Source organism: Podarcis muralis, chromosome 3 (genome assembly GCF_964188315.1).
Source record: "Podarcis muralis chromosome 3, rPodMur119.hap1.1, whole genome shotgun sequence".
NCBI classification, from domain to species: domain Eukaryota; kingdom Metazoa; phylum Chordata; class Lepidosauria; order Squamata; family Lacertidae; genus Podarcis; species Podarcis muralis.
Genome location: NC_135657.1, coordinates 36,354,656 through 36,377,858, shown reverse-complemented (window position 1 = coordinate 36,377,858; position 23,203 = coordinate 36,354,656). Strand labels below are relative to the sequence as shown.

General features: G+C 41.8%; 1 protein-coding gene across 1 annotated transcript in view; it reads right to left on the bottom strand.

Annotated features, from left to right (window-relative positions):
• The window catches only part of KIF6 (kinesin family member 6), a 151,446-nt gene that overhangs the window by 73,376 nt on the left and 54,867 nt on the right, over positions 1-23,203 (bottom strand). The window contains exon 13 of the mRNA XM_028724406.2: positions 20,761-20,913. Within this exon, the coding sequence (XP_028580239.2) occupies positions 20,761-20,913 (153 nt within the window). The remainder of the gene's footprint in view (positions 1-20,760; positions 20,914-23,203) is intronic.

Below are 23,203 nucleotides of genomic sequence, written 5' to 3'. Positions count from 1 at the left end.
TCCAAGTCTTTAAAGTATTGTAACACTCTCCCCCCCGCTCTGAGAAATGTTGTAGTTGCAGCTGAGCAGACAGCAAATGTATCAATGCCCCTGCATACCAGAAACCTGTAGAACTAGCATCAGTGCAGAAGTAATTCAAAATATTGTTATGTAATTAACACAGAACACTTTGCACTTCTTAAGTCCATCAGTGTATTTTTGTCTTCTGTCTCTCTCTACACAGAATTCCCTTTATTGAGTCTTCCTGGCCTGATCTAACCTAAAAGCTCTTCGCAGGCAGCAGGTGGCATTCTGTCGGAATGTATGAGAAATACGATTAACATAATTGTCAGAGCTGCCTCAGGTCCCAGCTCACAGAGGACCAACGCCAGTCCGTTGCTATATTAAATAGTCTTTATTGAAGTTCAGTTTCTCATTTACAGCCACGGCGCGCAGCTCTACGTCTTAAACCCTAGACCGCCGAAGCTCCGTCTGAGTCTCCTCCCCCCAGACACCAGTTTAAGACCCTAGCCTTGCTCCACCTCTTCCTTTGTTCTCTCCTCCTCTGGGTCCGCCTGTCCGCCGGGGTTTTCCCCTTTCTAGACTCTTCTGACGCTGAGTCCCCCGAGTCTTCCCCCTCCCTCCGGCGGGCTTTAGGACCTGGTTCCCAATCCGGGCTTCCTGCTGTCCCGCGCGCCTGTACATTTGAACTTGGCGCGCGCGCCCAGCCTGCCACCTTCCTTCTGACCGTTATACTGCTCCTGTCACTGCTCCCCTCTCCGGAGACGCTAGCTGGGCCTGACTCCTCCTCCCTGCTTGCCGGAGGAGACGCTGACTCTGACCTATGGGACTCTTCCCCCCCACTACGCTCTGGTGGGGAAGCTGGCCCTGATTTCCAGCTACTGCTCTGGGAGTCTCCGCTGGCCCCCTGCTTCTGGTGTGTCGCCCCTGGGACCCCCCTTGCCATGGCCATCGGCGCCCCCTTCTGGGAATCTTCTGATTCACTGGAGAGGCTCATGGAATCTCTCGGGTCACTGTCATTCTGCCCTCCGCTGCCCTCAGATTCCTCCCCCTCGCTCTCCATTTCCTCTCTCCCCTGTGCCTCTGTTCCTGAGCCCCTGACAATAATTAATCCTAAGATTATTACTAATAGCAATACTACACAATAGTAATAACCTGCAGGGATGAGGGACCTATTAAGATGGTCTGATCCTGGAGACTCATGAGAACCAATGGATTCCTGAATACTCTGGGAGATTTTCCAGTAGCCAATGCTAGCAATTCTTCTGAGTTCCTAGTCCCACTATGGAACGGTGAGGAGCAGTGGGCCATTAAGAAATTGTACCCAAGTGTCCTCTCCAGGACTGTGGAGCTCAATTAGCCCCATGATTTACTGGGGAGCACCACATAAGTAAATAGATCTGGAGATAGCTGGAGGACAAGTGGTGTAAGGGCAACCAAACGAACATAAGGGCATGGCATGAAAAAGAACTTTGACTGCCATGTTTAATGCTAAACATCGTGGCATACAGCAGAAAGGAACAAAGACGACAGACACAAAATAGTTCTTCTAAGGTGTCCATTCCTCAAACAATGATCTGGAAGTCTGCATTTCATACACTTGAAACCTACTCTTACTAACCACCAGCTAACAGGAACAATTCTCTATTTTTGCCAATAGCACATTAGAGTGTCTACCCCCACTGCCTCTAGCTTTGAGTCTAGCAAGTCTTGCTTCATCTATAAATATACTTCTCCGCTGAGATAAGATTAATGTAAGACACCTTTTCCACATCATCTCTGTTTATTCTGAACTATATGAGTTCTCATCTTCCAGCCATTTTTTAAAATCCACCTGGACCAGTTCAGCTAATATGATGGATTCATATTTTGTGTGGAATGATCAATCATAGGCCTTCTGTCTTTACTTCTCAGGGCTATGTGTAATAAATTTGAATATATTTATCTTAATACAGTGGTGTTTTATGCTCTATTACAGCCCTTCCTGGCAATCTCAGCAGCCTAAAGAACTGGAAATTTAGAATTAGTGCCAGTGCAGGGAAACAATGTGTTATAAAGCTTGCTGAGGTGTCACAGGTTTCGGCAGAAGGTGTACTGTATCAGTGGGATGCTAGATACGATAAAGCCATGACAGCTGTTGGTGGAACACCCTGCCAGTGGGGCTGTTTCACTGGTAAGATACACTAGTGGGATGGTTAAATGGGATGAAGTAGAAAGCAAGACATAGGCTAGGTGGGGGAAAGAGCACGCTCATACCATATCTTATACTCCTTTGGACTAAGGTGACACTCCAGTCAATTGCAGACTTGCAGGCAAGGTAAGATTCAAAGTCACAGGATGTGCTATGCATGGCAAAGCAAGCTAAGACATTGCTCTAGGAAGCAAAGGGCACTCCTGAGTCCTGTTATTGGGGAATGGGATGGGCGCAACTTCAGTGCACTAAATAGGCAAGCAAATGAGACTTCCTTCCTTAGCATATTGTTAACACTTACTTTCCTAGAACTCTGACAGGTACTCTTCCTCAGATCTCCAGACACAAACATCCAATACCTAATCCCATTCCACCAACGGGGGATATGAGGACAGAACAACCCATGCCGGTAAGCAAGAGAAGGGAACAGCTATGCTGCAAAATATAACCATTGTAACTGTCTCCCATGTCTTCTCCCGCCCTCTTTGCAATATGTTGAATAGTGTGCCTTGTCTGAATTGTATTGGCACAGCGCTCTTCCCCTCCAGCAGGGAGCTGTGTCTACCACACATAGAGGAAGCATTCATGCACACACACAGGTACACTTTCTACTGGCAAAGGTCAGGTCTTCCGCCCCAACTACTGCTGGGCAAACACTCATGAGCACTTTTCCTTGCAGGATCATGGCCCAGATGCACACAGCACAATGAACTGTTTCACTGCAATCCTCACGGGGAAGAGGTACAGTCACTGCAGTCTCTAGAGTGGAAGGCTGAGGCACGAGCATTAGCATAGCACCCAGGTGGCACCACTCCCTCTGTTCTCTAACTTCCTCACAAACACCTACAATGAGGTTTGCTGGAATGCCAGCTGGCAGAAGGAATCTGCACATATTTATTGGCACAGAAAGAGCTAATTCAACTCTAGAGTTGCTGGTAATGCAGGAACTGCTCACAGAAAGGGAAAGCATTTTAAAGCAGACGCTACACTCATAGCTAAATTCATGATAGAGATGGAAAATGCAGAGCAACAATATTAGCACAGAAATACAAGCTATACCTCCAGTAGTTTATAAAGGTATTGTAAAATCCTACTCCACCTTGAATCTGCAGTAGGAGTTGTGCCCATACTTCAGTAGGAGATATATCAATCATAGTTTGTCTCATCAGTATGTAACAATCTTATTGGTCATAGGAACAACTAGTAATATACTGACACTCTACTGCAGGCATGGCCAAACTTGGCCTTCCAGATGTTTTGGGACTACAATTCCCATAACCCCTGACTACTGGTCCTGTTAGCTATGGATGATGTGCATTGTAATCCCAAAACATCTGGAGGGCCAAGTTTGGCCATGCCTGCCCTACTGGTACTGCCATGGTTTATATTGGTCTTCCTGAAGGAACACCTTGCATTTAATCTCTATCTCAGTGATTAAGATATAAAGAACTATTCCAAAGTGCCGTCTCATGGAAACAGGAGAAAAAAGGCTAGGAAATATTTTGCACAGGGGTTCAAAGCAGTCTTCAGGAAGCTACAACTCAAAATGAACCTCAAGGCTTAGAAGCCATCTGAAATGTTCTTTTGGGGATCATGTTGTCTAAGGGCTATAATGATTGAAGTGGTGGTGTAACTCTTTAGCTGCTTTTTCTTTCAGCCTCAAATGCTTTCAATTCATTTCTTTAAAAGTTTCCTTTGACCAGCTTTAATTTGTTTTGATGAGGAGTCATCTTTTCCCTTGGAGGAACGAAACATGAAGTCTTTGGTGCACTGTCCAAGGTAAATGGATTCCAAATGCTATAGACAATTCTTTTTATGTCCTAGATTCACACTGTTGCAAACAACCCATCCTTAAACAGCTATGAAATGCTCTCACCCATGTATAATTATCATGATTCATTGTGCCTACGGAATCTGTCATAGGTCTGATGAGCTTGAAGCAAAAGGTTAGCTTTCATCTGGTTACAACATTATATGAGCATCCCTTTATAAGATAGCAACCTTTGCAGAGAAATAAGAAAACATGCCTTCTAAAAGAAGTTGGTTTTTTTTTAGAGTCCATAGTAATATACAATATATATTCAGTGCAAATGCAACGAACTTGAGTTCACACATTCCTTTCACATTATCACAGGTTTCCAAACATTCTCCCAACATTGATGCTTGTGTTGGAGAGAATATGTAACTTAAGAAAGGCTGTGAAAGTATCTCTGTTTCTATTATACTATATGCACCATGACTTCTGTTAGAAAATAATGCACTTCATGGCTACAAAAGCTAGCTGAAAATGTCTTCGTAATGATTCCCACAACCATATTTGGTATTGCAGAATCACTAGGAGTTGACTTTTTATGATCTTCTTGTGCAGGGAAAACAGTTGTGCGGTTGCTTCATCGTAGAATGAGTTTACAATTCAGCAAGTCCTAAAAAGGCTTCAAAAACTTGGCTTAACCACAATGTCATATCTGGCAGTTTCTGTATCTTTGAATACTCCAAACTACTTCACTTTAGCAAAACTGTAGGGCACAGTCAATTCGTGGTAGCTTTGTCATGCTACAAATGGTCATGAGAACTGGCAAGTACAACATATCCAGAAAATTACTGATGTGCTATAATGGTGCAAACTGGCATTTTCATCATACAAGCTTGGAGAAAAGATGTTAAAATCAAGAGAGTATTTTGAAAAATGGACTGTGTTCATAAAATATTAACGCAACAAGGAAATATTCTCCCACATGCATTATTAGGAACTCTGTAAACTTTATTTCTGGATGTATCTAACATTAGACACCTCGGGAAAACTTTTTGGTTTATAGCATTCATATAATATAAATTTTATTTCATTTGCAATTTATTTCATTCACTTTGAATGCCAATATGTTTTCATTTCAGATACACGTCAACACACACATACACAGTTTTCTGTTATTGTTATTATTTTAATATTTGCATTCGTTTCTTAAATAATAAAAATATTAAGAAAGAAAGGGGGTATATTTTCTTGGAAATTTATGTCCAAAGCTGAGGTAGTGTGTCACTACATTAAAATGAACTCCTGCAATAAGACTCTGATGTTTTGTGGAGTGTTTGAAAATGACAGTATCCAATACTAACAACATCAATTTCCTCTAAAAATTCATTGGTGGATAGACATTTTATGAGGCTTTCTTTAAGGAGTGAATTTCACTCTGTAAATCACACAACATAGGAAAAAGCTCACCATACGAGCAGGAAGATTTCTTACTAATCTTTACCACAGGAAAAATATGCACTTAACATTATTTACACAGACAGGTTGGTCGAAATATAAAAGAAATGTTTTCTGAAATTCTATTAATCTTCCACAAACATTTATGGTATTTCATTAACCATGCCTGATTATTCGCCTTGGGTACAAATGCCTATTACAGAGAACACAAGACTATATGGGAATGACGCAACTAAAGCGGATTGTAGCAATTAATCTAGATTTAAAAGCAACATTTCAAATCTTCTAAGGCTTAAAATGGGAGCTTTAATCTAATTTAGAAATCTTAATGTTCCCAAGAAGCAATGACACTTAATGAGTTTGGAAATGCGATCTTGATTAAGTTTCAATGACACTTCACTAGTTTTCTTCATTACATTTATTTCAAGGAAAGAAAAGAAATTTTAAGTGTGCCTGATGGAGAACAGCAAATAAAGATGGACTGCTATTTATATAAATGCTGTTTCAGTTTACCTTTTATAATTTGTTGTGCAATTCCAAACTGTTTCTTCAGAATTTACATCAGAAACTGACAGCTTAACACTATGATCCTTAGATCACTGTGCTAAAATGTAAGTGTTGAGGGTAGTATGTCTCAATAATTTAGTGATGTGGTTCTCAAAACAAAAATATGTACAAAAAGTGTATATAAGGGAAAAGTGCATTATTTTAGGGAAATGGCATTATAAATTGCAAAGAAGTACATTATATGAGGGGGAAGTGATTCCAAAAACATTAGACATAACTGTGTAAAAATAAATTATATATTAGATGACACAGTAAGTCATGAGAACTTTTTTTAAAAAAACAAACCACAGACTGATGTGGAAACTGGGAGAACTAAATTTAAGATTCAAAACATGAGAAACTGAGAGAAACTAAAATTGAGAGAAAGCTAGCTTGCAACCTCTTTTTATAGCACTTGCATCTCTAGAAAAAAACAAACAATCTTTATTACGGTCCAGAGACCAACAAAACATTACAAATCAATACAGAATTCATACAGCCTACCCCCAGGTTAATCAAGCACTTTGTTTGGAATATAGGGCTCATTTGTTCTTTCAACCACCGATAAAAACTTTGCCACTGCCAAAGTTCTAGCTTTTGTCCGGTCTTCCAGTAGGAACCTGACATAGTGAGCCTCTGACTTTCCCGGGAAAGGCACCAGCAAGGGTAGTATCAGTTCAGCCCTGGCCTGCTCATACTTCGCACAATGTAACAAAATATGATTTATGGACTCGATGTCTTGAGCACACGAGCAAAGTCTGTCCTGGTAGGGAACTCCTCTCAACCTACCATCCAGCACTGCAGAGGGGAAGACATTCAGTCTGGCCTTGGTGAAAAGGCTTCGATAGTTAGGTACTGTCAGGTTTTTGATGTAAGGTGTTAACTCAAAGACATACCCATATTGAACTCCTGCTGCCAGTGGACTACAGACTGCGTGTGACCGAGATCGCAAGTCACTGTGTGCATTGTCCCATAATCTTTGCTTTAAAGCCTTTTGGGCGCCTTCATAGCCCAGGTAATACAGTTGGGGGGGAGACAGACCAATAGAGGTGGCTTTTTTAGCCATGGTTTTCTGCCATTTGCTGACAAATTCCTCATTGGTGATATGTTGGTACAGACCCTTCCCTAGATTAAACACTGAAATCCTGAGCCAATGTCTTAGGGCAGCCCACCATGCTCTAGCTGAAATTGGGCATTCACCAGCTTCCAACAGAAGTACGGAGTTGGGGACGCAGTTAGGTACCTGCAGCAGAGATCGTATAAATTTTGCCTGAAAGCCATCTAGCTTTGGCAGGTCCCCATTATGCCAGACATTTGCTGCATACAGGAGTTGGGAAACGGGCTTTGCGTTGAAAACCCTTAAGGCTGCTGGAACATATTTGCCGCCCTTTGTGAAGAAGAATTTATGTATGGCTAGCTTTGTAATCTCCGCCTTTTGAAGGGAGGTTTGCCAATGGTGCTTCCAAGATCTTGTATGATGGAATGTGAGCCCTAGGTAGCTGAAGTATTTTACCTGTTCGAGGTTATGGCCATCCAGCACCCATTTAGACTGGGAGAATCTTCTTTCGAAGACTAAGATTTTAGATTTTTCATAATTAATGGATAAACCATTTCCAGAACAGTAATCAGAAAATTTCCTCAACAGATAATTTAAGCCCGGCCTGGAACGCGAGATGATGGCTGCGTCATCAGCATACAACAACAAAGGGGTCCTTCTCATTCCTATTTTTGGAATGTGTCCATCTGGGTCCATTAAGTTCTCTTCTAGGTCATTTAGGAATAGGCAGAACAATGTGGGGGCCAAAATACAACCCTGTCTCACCCCCCTAGTCATCTCGATGCTGTTTGATAGCTGTCCCTGTCGACCGCATCGGACCTGCAGTTTGGTTCCATTGTACAGGGCTTTTATAAGAAAGAGAAGTCGTTTGTCCTGCAAGATCAGACTCAATTTGGACCATAGCTGGGATCTGGGGATGGAGTCAAATGCTGATTTCAGGTCCATAAAGGCCACGAAGAGTTTACCCTGTAGGTGTCTGGTATACTTCTCAGCTAGGAAGGACAGCATTAGACAGTGGTCTGTTGTTGAGTGATTCTCACGGAAAGCTGCCTGGGCTTCAGATAGTATATTATGTTCATTTAGAAAAGTTGTCAATTTGCTACTGAGGAAATGGGCATATAGTTTCCCAATTATTGAGAGCAGGCTAATAGGCCTATAATTGGAAGGTACATTTGGGTGGCCTCTCTTAAAGATTGGGACTACTATAGCATGTTTCCAGCTATATGGTACCTTACCAGAGTTATTTACTACCGTAAAGAGTGCTGCCAGAAGCGGGGCCCACCAGTGCTGGTTTGATGTAATCACCTCAGCTGGGATAAAGTCTTTCCCCGGAGCCTTTCCGCTCTTCAGCTTCCCAATTAATGTATGGACTTCCTCCACAGTTACCGGCCTCCAATTAGGGAGCAGTGACAATTGTACCCTGTCATCCTCCTGTGAACTGGAAGGGAGGTTTGGACTTTCCATAAATATGTTTCTGAAGTGGTTCTCCCAAACCTGAGCTGGAATGACACAGCTGGGGGCTGAGGAGCTATTTCTCATTGAGTCGGAGACCAGTTGCCAAAAGAGTTTAGTTTCATTGTTTAGTGAGGCATTCAATAGTAGGGACCAGGAATTTTGTTCGGACTGCCTTTTTTTTGAGGCCAAAAGGGCTTTGTACTCTTTTTTGATTTTGAAATAAGATTGAGGTAAGTAGCTTAATCCAGCGTTTCTATAGGCCAAATAGGCGTTCCTTAGGGCTTCCTTCTTTGTGTGGCACTCTTGGTCAAACCAACTGCGCCCTTTCGCAGTGCGTGGCTTGCCGGCTGAGTTTATGTTAACCGAGACCACATCCTGCAAGGACTCAATGAGATTTTCGTAGGCTGTCAGGGAGGAGTCTATTAATAAATTGTTTATTATAATTGATCTTAACTTAAATGCAGTTTGTGAATTCAATCTGTTCTCAACTGCAATTGCTATCTCAGGTGTCCATTTTTTCCTACGCAATGCTGGATCATTTGCTTTGTCTATGTCCTCATGTTCTATGTGAGAGTGCTGAATTGAATTTTGGCCGGTAATGGAGATGATAAGAGGTAAGTGGTCACTTTCAGTCCTATTATCTATTGTGAATTTTTTAATTGATTCGAAGGCCTGTCTGTTAGTGAGACAGTAGTCTACTGTGCTGGCCCCATTTGAATTTATGAATGTGTACTCGCCTTCTCTGTCCCCGGGGAATGCCCCATTAGCAATGATCAGATCCAGACTTATTTGTAAAAAAGCCAGGCAGAATCCAGCATAGTTGATTTGGCAATCTTTCGAATGTCTACGTGGGGGTGGGTTTAGCAAGAGGGCGCTATTTTCCTTTAGATCTCTTAATATTGGGAATTTTATTTCCAGGCTATCATCATTTGAGCCTATTCTGGCATTCATATCTCCCATTAGGTAAAATGGTGAGCCAGGGTACCTAATTTGTAGGGAATAAAGGAAACTATGGATTTTACGCCACGTGCTCTCTATCTGTGTTTGCACTGTATATGGTGGAATATACACTGAAACAAAAATAATACTCTTGGATTCCATATGCAAGGTGATCCCCAGTGCCAGCTGCTCGAAAACTGAGCACTCAATAACTTGTGACGTCAATTGAGTGGAAACCAGAGTTACTAGGCCCCCCCTCGGTCGTCCCCTTCCAAGCGGTTTAGAGGCCTTGATTTCATAGACGTCGTAACCGTCAAGAGCTATGTTATCAGTTGCCCAAGTTTCCTGCAGCATTATTATGTCAAAACCCATTATATAATCACGAAATGGCTCGTCCCCAAGTTTGTTAGCCCAACCCGCTATGTTCCATGAGATAATGTTAAAGCTGCTCGTTCCATAACTGGCTTGGCTTCATTGTGGTGGGGAAATTGTTATCAGCTCTCCCACTGGTTCGGTAATGATGCAACCGTTCTTAGGGTATGCACGGTGTTGTTGTTCTCGGGGTTGATTTGCAGCATTTTCCCGATTTCCCGGCATCGACGGTGTTATTTGGATTGCTGGTGCCATCGGGGGGTCTTCGTCAAAGATAATTAAATCTGTCTCTGGCTTTCTATGTGTCCCATTTCCCTTGGGAGGGTCGTCACTTGGCATTGGCTGATCAGATTCCAGTTGGGATAGAGGGTGGTGAAATTCTGGATCTGCCAAAGGCGTAATGGAGAGTCCTATCTTTGAATTATCTAGCTTGGGCTGGCGTTCTTTGTGTGTTTGACCTTTTTGGTCTGATGTTTTCCTCTCCAAGTGAGTGTTGCAGCTGGGTTCACCGCACATATTCATCTTTGACGGCCCTTCCGAATGAATCATGGCCCTGTGGCGAAAGCCCTTCGGCAGAGAGGGTGCTGATTGCTTGGAGTTGGTCCGGCTATATGACAAGTTTGGCAGTAGTTGTTTTCGTTCTGTGTCTTTAAAAACACGCCTCAAAACAATATTATAGTCCTGTAAAATGGCCCTATATTTCAATAGCATTTTAGGGGTAGCTGAGTCAGAAAATGTCAGCGTGAGTCTAGTGTGCTGGGGGTCCGTGCAAAGCAAGTTTATCGCGATCAGAGTGTTGCAATGGATATTTAGTAAAAGCTTAAAGTTTCTCTTCACACTGTCGATTGATTTCCAGTAAGGCAGGATACCATTAAAAGGATATATGTCCAGAGCTACTTGAGTACTTTGTAGGATCAGGTCCCTACTTTCGCTTTTGTTGTTTTTAGTATTTGTAGTCTCTTGGTTATCAAGTCTGGGCCGGTTGCACCCCTGTACATGATGGTCTAGAGGGAGGGCAACGCTATGGTCGGTCTCTTTAGTACTGAGTTGGCTATTTTTGGCTGTCAGGAGCACCAACTCCGCCAGGAGAGACGTTACCTTTTGTAATTTGATGTTAATTTCCTCCACTGTTCTTGCAGTCAGCAGACAGTGGTCCGCGAGTATTTCTGCATAGAGCGGTGCCCCCTCAGATGGTAGTTCATGGGATAATTCATGAGCGCTCATCTCAGCATTCTCCCCTGGGCGATCTCCGCCCAATAAAGCATCCCCACCTACCTGGGAATGAGTTCTGTTTGGTGTGGTAGGTTCTGAGTTCTGTGCTTTTACAAAATCATCCATTTTGCTCTGCTTGCTCTTCTGTGGGCTCCCTTCTGGAGATGAGGCCGGTCGTTTCTTTTTCCTAGTCATTTTCCAGGGATAGAGCCGCTGTAAATAAGAGCCAGGGAACTCTCTAGAGCGGTGTAGGTTGTGACACAGGCACCGCACGGAAACGCTGTTTACCTTCCCACCGGAGCGGTACCGATTTATCTATTTGCACTTTGATGTGCTTTCGAACTGCTAAGTTGGCAGGAGCTGGGACCGAGCAATGGGAGCTCACCCTGTCGTGGGAATTCAAACCGCCAACCTTCTGATTGGCAAGTCCTAGGCTCTGTGGTTTAACCCACAGCGCCACCCGCGTCCCTACAGGGAGGACTATAAGACACTCCCTAATTTTTGGCATTATTTTTTAGGGGGGAAACCTAGTCTTATACGCGGAAAAATATGGTATGTTCCCCTTCACCTGAGGGGAGCAAACAGAAAACACACACATATGTAAATATGGACATACATATTTATGCCATGAGTCATATGTGCAGTTTGCCTGATGGTTACAGTCTTACTGATTGGCAAACACAAATCTCTAGCTCACTAATGTCTGAACTATCCCTAAGATAAAGATTTACATTAATGATGGGAAAAAGCATGTGTGAATGACTGCCTTGATGCCTAAGTTACTCTGCATCTGCAAAGAAGAAGTACTAAGTAAAGCTGCCCCTGAGGCTCTTTTGGCAACCTGCTTGGACAAGCATCCCCTTTGAAGACACCTTTATACATATCTTCCTACAAGAAAAAAGCATACAAACTGCCATATTTTTTTGCTATACTTCTTAAAGCCTTGCTAATAAAATGTGGCAATTATATTCAAGCACCTGCATAGTTGTCTGATACTTTTAAGTCACCAATTTCTACTAAGATAAAAAGTTATGATACATTATGGAAACTACTAGTCATACTATCCTATTTCAGCATGCAGCCTGCTGCGATAGATCCTACAGCTGTAAACAATTCTGCACCAGAATCTAGTTAATTAAATAAACCTGCTTAAACAGAATGGGATGTCTGCATAGAAAACCCCAACCCCGACATCCCTTTTCAGTATTTCCACATTCAAAGAAACATTTATATTCCCAACAGAAACCTTGGACATTCCACTTCTGGTTTTAAAATCTAGCCTGTAATGACAGTTAACTTTTGCTTCCAGCTTCTTTCCCATCCTACCACTTCTATTGTTTTATTGTTGTTTCCTAGTAGCAAGGAATTGCAGGGCTTTTAATATCCCACTTCAAAATTCTGCTTTAAAATTCTGTTCATGAGGGCAGTCTTAGTTAGGGAGGGTAATATTCACCAAGGAGAAGGGAGGAGAGACCATGATGGTACATGAAAACCATGATCAGAAGTTTGGGCATAGTTTATCTGCAGTCAGCCTTAATGAGGGAAGCCTCTGCAAAACAGAAGATACGCACACACAACTCTATAAACTCATTCCCAATAATTTTTAGTCTAAAGCACATCTATTAAAAACAAAGGAACGCTAAAATCTTCACACAAAAAGGGATTCCAAATGAAACATAAGAATTAACTAAACAACTTGCCTCAAAAAGATAAAGTCCTTCAATATAGCTTTAAAGTTCATTTCTTGAAACAGCTCTAGAGTTTTACGTTCAATCTTTGTCCATATCTGAGAATTCTAGATATTAATGGCATGTTTATTAAAACCTCAATTATTTTCTTCTGCAAAAGAAACAGCGTATCATAATTATTATTTATCTGTGATACAAGACACATTAGGTCTAGTCGCAGACGACTCTGGGGTTGCGGTGCTCATCTCACTTTATTGGCCGAGGGAGCCGGCATACAGCTTCCAGATCATGTGGCCAGCATGACTAAGCCGCTTCTGGCGAACCAGAGCAGTGCACAGAAATTATAATTAGTAGGTTGTTTTAAAATAGCCTTTGGATGATTTTTTTTTAATTAACTGGGGATTTGCCTCTGATTTCAGCAGGTTCCTTTTACTATGCAGCAGAACTTTTAAATCAACCAATACCAAAAAAGCTCTTAAATCAGCACAAACATCTAATAAAGATCTAGGACAAGCCCTCCCCCTCTTAGGATTATGGAGGAGATCATTTCAGGACATGATGCTCACTGTACAAGCAACACAGCACAGAGAAGAGGAACTACTTACTAATCAATGAAATCAGTAGTAATCTTTTTCTTTAGGTATGCCTATACTAGTAAGGTCCATAGGGTTTGTACTAGTTGTCTACTTCAACCTTGAGTCCCCAGATGTTGAAGGACTCCCACTCCCATCATCCCTAACCACTGGATAAGCTGGATAGGGATGCTGCAGGTTGTAGACCAATGTCTGAGGGCCCAAGGTTTAAGAATTCTGCTCCATGGGAACCCATTTGTGAAGTTTCTAATAAATCATAAGTCTTTGTTCAGCTATGGAGTTCACTGGGTGTTGAACAAGTCATTCTCTCACACACAGTGTAACATTTCTCAGAATGAATCCACATCCTGTCAAAAACATATACATGAACGGTAAGAAAAATGTGGACAAGTAACCATCAGCCATGTCTTACGTAAGGAAACTTCTACAATGGAAAATTGGGAGACTCTGGCGGATTAAGTAAATCAACCTTTAACCACATTGTACCTTGCAGATCTTTTGGACTACAACTGCAATCAGTCCCATCATTTGGAATCAAGGCTGGTTCCAGGTTTCTGTGGGTTCAGGGCAAGAGACTCCAGGTATTCACATTCACAACAACAACAATAAAATTTTATTATTTATACCCCACCCATCTGGCTGGGTTTCCCCAGCCACTCTGGTCGGCTCCCAGAGGAATAGTAAAAACAGTAACGCGCACACACACACACACACACACTGAACTTGCTAGTTCAATTTGAGGCTTGCTCATTCTTTCCCCAGCGCTGCGACTGTTGGGCAGCAATCCTTTCCTTCCTTGTTGCTATGTCTAGGTGGGCTCTGAAGCAAGAGCCTAAGAGGGGGCAATGGCTTCCAACAAGAAAGCCAAGAAGCAGCAGTCTTTCTCTAGCTCAGCTAAGTCCTAGTCAGAGATCAGTTTGGGGAATGTGGTCTCCAGCAGGACCAGCAGATGCTGATCGTGTTTATTTGACATCATTGGAATTAATCCTATAAAAATGGTATAGTAATGGATTGTTTTGAGAACTATTGAAATGAATACCATCTGCATATCTTTAACAACTTTTTTATTTTCACACTATTGGCATTTGTGTCTTTATTTGTGATATTGTGCCAATTAAAAATGTGTGATTTCTGATAAAAAGGAATCCACTCAAGTTAGATCATTAACCACACTGCCTTTCTTCATCCTTTACATTTCTGCCAGCTAAATTATTGCTGTGTGGAGTTTTAAGTTGTGGCTTTTCTTCTACTATTGAGCTAATATCAAAATTTACCATGAGTTCAACTGCAGCAAATGCCACTAACATATTCTGCAAGAAGGAAGGATCAAATCTAGCTCATAAAGCACCATCCAGGTATCTGTTGCTGCTAAAAGGACATCTGGAGATTGAGAGAAAATCTCAGGCCACAAAACAAGAGAGCGCCCTTGTTCCCTAGTTCAGATTATCTGTTCATAAAAAATAGTGACTATTACACACACACACACACACACACACACACACACACACACAACCATTAACAGAGAAGTGAAATTAAGAGAGTAAAACTATTTTTTAAAATAAAAAACCAAGGCAGATAATAACATTCAGTGGCCAAAGTCAATAGATGATGAAGTTAGGTGGTCTAGTGTTTTATGGATGTTGGAAAGGTTGCTATTGGCTGCTTTGTCCGACCTCCTCTGTGTATTTATTTCTGATCAAGATGTGCAGTCAGATCTTACTGAATGTGTTCTAAGATTTGAAGGTCATGTTTTTCCAGCCTTCTTGTTGGATTCCAGAATAACATATTCAACTCATCTGGATAAGGCTGTCTCCAGTGTTTTTAATTCTTTGTTCCAGGAGGTTTTTGCCATCAAATGGAGTCTGTGAGTTAATTCTATTTTTCCTACTTCAGCCAGACTCTCTTTTTATAAGTCAATTGGAAATAGATAAGAAAGATAATGAAGAGAATTAACTAAGTGGGAAAGAGAACACTACAAATTACATCTGCAACAGATCTCTCTTTTATTTGCCCAAGAAAGAATTGATTAGAACACAAAGGACTTCTCTTCATTCCAGTCAGACCAGTCAGCTTTCACTTGCTTGACAGGTATACATTATAAAGGCATTTAAAATTTTATATTTCTACAAGTTTATATTTGTAACGATCTGTGAGTTTCATATATGTTGCCAGAAGCTTGCTGGACAGACTAGACAGAAGATGGCAAGCATATGCTTTTATCTCTAAATAAAAATAAGATATCGAAGTTGTCCACTTTTTACAAAATTAAGTAATCCATCTTCCTATGCAGTTCAGCAGTCTCTGGGTTCTGCGTGCCCATCTACTGTTGACAATGGGTTTGCAAGACAAGACTGGACTGCTGATTCCTTTCCAAGTTCAATTCAAGGTGCTGATTATCAGCCCTAAATAGCTACTTGAAAACCCATCTCCTCCTCTGAGAATCTGTCTGTCCTTTAAGCTCAAGTGATGTCGTCCTCTTGCACATGCAACCGACTTCTGAGGTACGGTTGGTGGCAATACATGAGAGGGCTTTCTCTATGGCAGTGATAGGGAGCCTTTTTGCACTCTGGGGGCTGCATTGCATTGTGGGAAACCTTCTGGAGAGTGCAAGCCAGAGGCAAAAGTGGACAGTGCAATGGATGTGACTCCTACCTTTGTACAGCAGGCTACATTCCAGCCATACAGGTATCAACACACACATCACCAGTCTCTATCCAGACAAGCAAGGAGACATGATCACAGTTCAAGGACACACTGCAGTAGCAAAAGGACCCAGGGAGGTTTTGGGGCCTGGAGAGAGGGGAGAAGGCTTGGGGAGGAGGCAAAAAATTGGGAGAGTACTGAGGACTAGACAGGCTTGAAGGGCCCCATTTGGCCCATGGGTCTGAGCTGCCCCAAACCTGCTCTGTGGCTCCTTTTATGGGGAACACCCTGCTCTTGGAAGTTAAATCTAACTTGAAGACTTTCTTTAAAAAAAAAAAGCCTTTGATTCAGTTGCTGTTTAATCTTATTGTTACCACAAAAATGTGTCCCATTTTTAAATGTTTGTTTTAGTCTTGAATTGTGTTGAAGCTATTTTAACTATTATTGTCAATTTTATTTTTATGTTCATTTTCATACTTTGTTTACCACTTTGATTATCTCCTTTGACTGTAGTAGGTATAAAGAACAGTTGTTAAATCTACTTTTTCCTAGGCCATTCCATCCAAATGATCATGAAGAACTCTTACAGAATTCTTACATGGCTCTAAGTTGCAGGTTCTTCACAATGGTTTATACCACTAATCTGAAAGCTGTAATTATGAAAAAAGCACCTTCTGGCAATTAAATTTCACACTAGCTACAGGAACAAATGAAAATATAGCATGCCACAAAATGAAAAGAAATGACATAGCAGTTTAATAACATATAGGAAATCTCTTCTTGATTATAAACTGGAATCATAAAGTAAGTGAAATGTGGAAAATATTTATATGGGGGAAACCACTCTTGCTTTAATATCATACGTCTACTTGTGAGTTCTATACCACTGGCTCAGACTCAAGCTACTCATTTTATCAAACCCAAGACATCCACTGATAATGGAACATGAGAGGATTCCAAGGCAGACTAGGTCTGACAAGCAAGATTTAACATAGCACAATAGAGTCGTTAGAACAGATATTAATTTTTTCTTCAGATATTCAATTTTCAAATGTTAACAGAGCATTCCTGTACATGTTTATTCAAATGTAATTCCTACTATATGTAATGAGGTTCACTTCTTAGTGTTTAGGAATTTCGCAGCCTTAGTCTCATGACCCTAATTCAAGTAGTATCAAGGTGAACCTAAATTTGGTTCTTGCATTTTTGATCAAGGTGTCTCCCCTGCCAGGTAAGTATTGATTGATTCTTGCATTTTTAACTCAGTCTCTTTATTGTAGTAGTAGTAGTAGTAGTAGTAGTAGTAGTAGTAATAATAATAATAATAATAATAATAATAATTTATTTATATTCTGCCTATCTGGCTGGGTTTTCACAGCCACTCTGGGCTGCTTCCAACAAAATATGAAAAATACAATAAAACATCAGACATTAAAAGCTTCCTTAAACAGGGCTGCCTTCAGATGTCTTCTAAAAGTCAGGTAATTATTTGTTTCCTTGACATCTGATGGGAGGGTGATCCACAGGGTGGGTGCCACTACCGAGAAGGCTGGTTCCCTGTAACCTCACTTCTTGCAGGGAGGGAACCGCCAAAGGCCCTCGAAGCTGGACCTCGGTGGGGGTGGAGACACTCCTTCAAGTATACTGGGCCGTGGCCATTTACTGCTTTAAAGGTCAGCACCAACACTTTGAATTGTGCTTGTTTGAATTGTGTTGTTTGCAGAGAGGAGATTGCAGTAGCTTTTCTTTTCCCTGCTCATTTTGCTGCTGTGCTGAGCTAAGCTATGGTTTGGTTTAGCATGCTATCTGTGTCTGATATAATCATTTAGCTCTCCCAGACAAACCATGAGCTCTAAACCATAGAACAAACTCAAATCCAGATGACACCCATGACTTAGCTCAGTGCAGTGCAACAGCAAATTGGCCAGGGAGGAGCAGCCACAATCTCCTCTCTGGGAACCCACATGCTTGCTCATTTGCATTAAGCCATGCTTTGGATTAATCTTACATCAGAACTAGATCTTCCCAGTTTCCTGCAGTGACAAGAGGTTGAATTAAATGACCTTTGGGACACCTTCCATTACACTAAATGGAAAAAGCTCCTCATTGCGCAATCCTCCCTGAAATATTCTGGGACCCATCTGTGTGGGTTGCAACCCACACTTTCAGAAGGTTTAGCTTTATGTAGCATACTGACTTTATTTACGTATCTAAAGCATTGTTACCACACTCTTTAGCTATCTTGCATCTCCTACTGGTAAGGCTGTGGGTGTTCTCTCCCGCCCTCCTGTTACCACTCAGTATTAATAGGCTCTTCCGTTCTGTTGCTCTACCTCTCAAACTGCCATTGCATATTAAATGTTAATCCATTTTGAGATTACTTATTAACCACTTTTCCTAATGTTAGTAAAAAAAAAAATCAAGGTCAAGTTTCATCATTTAAATTGTCTCCATTTCTATTTTTCTTCTTCACAGTACATTTTTTTGTCATTCTGCTTAGAACTGACTACAACTTCTGAAATTGTAATGTCAAAGGTACGACTCTTCCATTTGTCTTAGGAGCCCTATGGACCCAACTCCGTTTATTTTTCATCAGCTGTTTATTCCTCATCTAATACTTGATATGGGACGCGGGTGGCACTGTGGTTAAAAGCCTCAGCGCCTAGAGCTTGCCGATCGAAAGGTCAGCGGTTCAAATCCCCGCGGTGGGGTGCGCTCCCGTTGTTCGGTCCCAGCGCCTGCCAACCTAGCAGTTCGAAAGCACCCCAGGGTGCAAGTAGATAAATAGGGACCGCTTACTAGCGGAAAGGTAAACGGCGTTTCCGTGTGCAGCTCTGGCTCGCCAGAGCAGCGATGTCACGCTGGCCACGTGACCCGGAAGTGTCTCCGGACAGCGCTGGCCCCTGGCCTATAGAGTGAGATGGGCGCACAACCCCAGAGTCTGTCAAGACTGGCCCGTACGGGCAGGGGTACCTTTACCTTTACCTTTTTAATACTTGATAGTAGTTTTATAAAACCCGAAGCGTTATTGATGGTGGGAAGTTGTTTGAATGAAAACTTCTATCTCAGATGCCTTTCAGCACTCATGGTTTGCTTTTTTTTTTTTTTTTTTTTGGAATCTCGAATGGTTAAAAGGATGGAGTGAGTCATGTGGGGACTTCTAGAGCACTGAATAGTTCCAGGTGACTATTTAGAACACATGTTCAAACAACATAAACACACTGAGACCACTGCTATTTTAAAAAGAACAATATGGTCTTCTTTTTCAGTACTGACATTTAGTATTCAAGCTTTCCTTCACTTCAATATAACAAAGGAAGGATTTAGTTCCTGCCCTCCTCCCCAAAATTTAACTGGCCTATTAGACTGCTTAAATGCCTGTACTGTAAGAAAGGTCTGTAGTGAACCATTCATATAATCAGATTTCATTTTACTTAACACAAAATTTGTTCAAAGAAATCATGACATTTAACTAAGAGAAAGGATGTTTTATACTTTTTTTTAATTAAATAGTAGAATTTCTACCTTGACGATGTTCACATTTCTTCTACAGGGAATTAAATCTCTTATCTACCCCTGACATCATGTAAGATTTCAGGTGTTAGGTGAGTGGGCACAGCTTCCCCAAAATGGCCTTGCAGGCCAAATGAGGAGGCTACATTTGGCCAGCAGACTGGCAGCTCCCCACTCTTACCATAGATAATGTAAGCCATACAGTGAACAGCCTCCCTAAGCATAATTGGCTTTATTAAAGCTCACAGTAAGACTGACTGATTTCAGAATTTCTAAACCAACTACATCCAGAAAACTGCAGAGTGGTGTACATAAATAGCATATAAAACATAATGCAGATAATCAAGCAGCACTAAAACATAATAAACAAGAAATAAAAACTACAGAGATAAAAAAGATAAAGTTTTCAACAAATGACAAAAACATAACATTGGGGCTTGCTTCACTTCTAGGTGAAGGGAATTCCACAGAATGGATGCCACAATGTTAAAAGCATATGGTCAAATCTCTGCTTGATTCACCACAGGCACTTGTGGCATCATCAATGGATCTTCATCCAGAAATCCAAGTCAACAGGTTGGAATGTATAAGGAGAGCTGGCTTCCCAGATACCCCAGTCTTTATACACCAGGAGTGAAACCTTGAATCTAATTCAGCAACTAATTTGCAGTCTGTGGGACAGAGGTGTCATATGTTGTCAATTGCTTGCCCCAGAGAGCAAACTGTGCAGTAGTGTTTTACACTAGCTGCGTGTTTCTGACAAAATTCAAAGGCAGCCCCAAGTAAATAACATTACAGCAATCAAGTCTAGAGGTTACCACTGCACAAACTACTGTTGCCAAGCTATCCCTGTCGGGGAATGGTTGTAGCTGGCTTACCGGCCAGAGCTGATAAAAAGTACTCCTAGAAGCTGAGGACACTTGAGCTTCCAGTGACAATGCTGGATCAATGAGTACCCACAAGCTACGTACCTGTTCCTTCAGAGGGACTGCAACCCCATCCAGAACAGACAACTGACCAATTCCCAGACTCAGAAACCACTCAAACACAGGGAATCTGCCTGTTTCAGTTTATTGGCTCGCCAGACTATTAATTAATCCAGGCACTGTTCCAGGACTTGATAGCCGTTTCTTAATCACATTTTCCACCGAGTAAAAGCTACTTATGACACCTAATTGGCTGGACAAACAAACCTTTCTGCATATATGAAGTAGAAGCAAAAGAGTAGAGACATGATGCAGAAATACTACAGTCAGCCTTTATTATATTCTACACATAAGTACAGCACCTCAAGGGATGGCACATAGTAATTAAACACTGGAGAATAGTCTGAAGCCACTAACCTGTGTTCCTGTGAAGTAAACTGGATCTATTTTCCAAAGGGACAGAAAACATCTCACTTTCTGAGGTTGCGATCTCCTTGGGAGAAGCACTGAGTTGGAGAAGAGCATCTTGCGCTTTCTTTTTTTCCTTCTTTAACATATTTACTAAAATATCTAAAGTTCATTTTAAGGAAAATTTCTGAAGCAAATTTGAGACAACTATAAACACTCTTCTTACAATAAGAGGTCTATTGATTATATATTAAAAGCAAAAGGCATTATTTATTTTATCTTTTACTTTTATTTATTTCAACATATACCCTGCTCACCTTTCAAAGAGCACACAGAGCTTTACATATGGTTCCCAGATGGAATCCCACCCAGGCAGCTTACAGAGCTACACCAGAATCATACCTAAGTCCCCAGCAGGCTAGCCATGCCCAGGGTATATATGCTAAACATATTCCAAGTTGTATGGTATGCACAAAATATACCAATATGCATCATAAAGGTAAAGGTAAAGGTACCCCTGCCCGTACGGGCCAGTCTTGACAGACTCTGGGGTTGTGCGCCCATCTCACTCAAGAAGCCGGGGGCCAGCGCTGTCCGGAGACACTTCCGGGTCACGTGGCCAGCGTGACAAAGCTGCATCTGGCGAGCCAGAGCCACACACGGAAACACCGTTTACCTTCCCGCTGGTAAGCGGTCCCTATTTATCTACTTGCACCCGGGGGTGCTTTCGAACTGCTAGGCTGGCAGGCACTGGGACTGAGCAACGGGAGCGCACCCCGCCGCAGGGATTAGAATCGCCGACCTTTCGATCGGCAAGCCCTAGGCGCTGAGGCTTTTACCCACAGCGCCACCCGCGTCCCAATATGCATCATACAGAAGTTCAAATATTCAAGAGAAGTCTTAAGCCACTAACAAAGTGACTCATATATACCAAAAAGCACAGATACTGCAAGCCAAAGCACCAGGCATAATCTCTGCATCAAATAGCCAGCAAATAAATTCTATAGACTCACACAAATTGCATTCGGATGTTATGTGAAAGCGCAGTTGAGTGTGGCATGAATTAGCCTAGGCAAGCCCTGAGTTTGTGTACTTCTCTCTCCCTTCTCCCCCTCCTATACAGAAGTTTTCACTTCTACATAACTGCAGTCTGAAGTGACAAACTGGTTAACATTAACTATGGTTAGTTTGACACAAACCACAGTTGAACAGTGTTGGAACCAGCTGCCCAGAACCCTGCAAACCCTCCAAACACAGATAAATAAAGGCCTTAACACACTTGCAAATCCTCACACATCCCACGCTTATACACAAAACACTTCTCCACCTTACTTGGCAGCCACAGCTTCCTTCCTTCTCAGGCTTCTGACAGTCATTGTTGTTGAAGGAAGAGGCTTAGGACTGACCATGCCCTGCAACATGACCTGTCCTTACTTGAATTGTTTGCTTAATAGAGGAACTTAACTTATTTACCATGGCTGATCTGAACTTCCAACCAACAGAATGTTTTATGGGGTTTTTCACCGGGGTGTGTGTGGACTCCACTGCATCATTTCCAGGACATTCTTCTGGCTGTGTTAAGAAGCGTATGGCAAAAACACTCAGAGGCTTTACTTTAAAGTACTTTAAAAATAAGAAAGTTGTTAAAAAGCCCCCAGACCACCTCAAATCAATTTAAATTGACTAAGCCCCGCTCCAAAAGGCAAATAAGTTTCACCCACTACCATCACTCCCAATCTTAATTGGAAAGTAAGGTACAACTATGATACCTTTTACTTTTCCATTTTCTTCTTCAGCCAATTTACTCTGCACTTCAGCCTAAGAGACTCATGGAGCAGCTTACATAGTATCACTAACAAACAAGACAGTCCATGTCTACACACTTACAACCTAAAAGATTGTACACAAAAGGAAAAGTGGGATGGGGAAGTAAGAGAACCATGAAAAACTGAAATGCCAGTTCAAGTTACGAAGCTTGCAAAATGATAAGCTTGAATGGAAACAACTAAGGGAGAGGAGGAATCATAGAGTCATAGAGTTGGAAAGGACCACAAACATTATCTAGTCCAACCTATCTTTCACCCAACATGGGGCTCAAACCAACAACCCTTAGATTCACAGACTCATGCTCTACCAAATGAGCTATCCATGAAGCTGGTCTCTCAGCAGAACTGAGAGAATAGCCCTATGGTACCATCACTGCTTCTGCTGTTGGCCTGCAGCCAGGTGGAAAGCTGATTTAAAAGATAAAATCTCCATAAAGACAAAATAGATTTTAACCAGAACAGGAAGAGTGTTAAAAGAGGTCAAGAAAAAACTTGGTGATATGTTATGCCAGGGCAAAGAATGGTCACAAATGGGGGGAGGGGCACAAAGGTAAAAGATTTTAAACACATTATCTCAGCAATTCCTCAATACATCAGTCTGAAAATTAACCAGAGCATGTCACGTC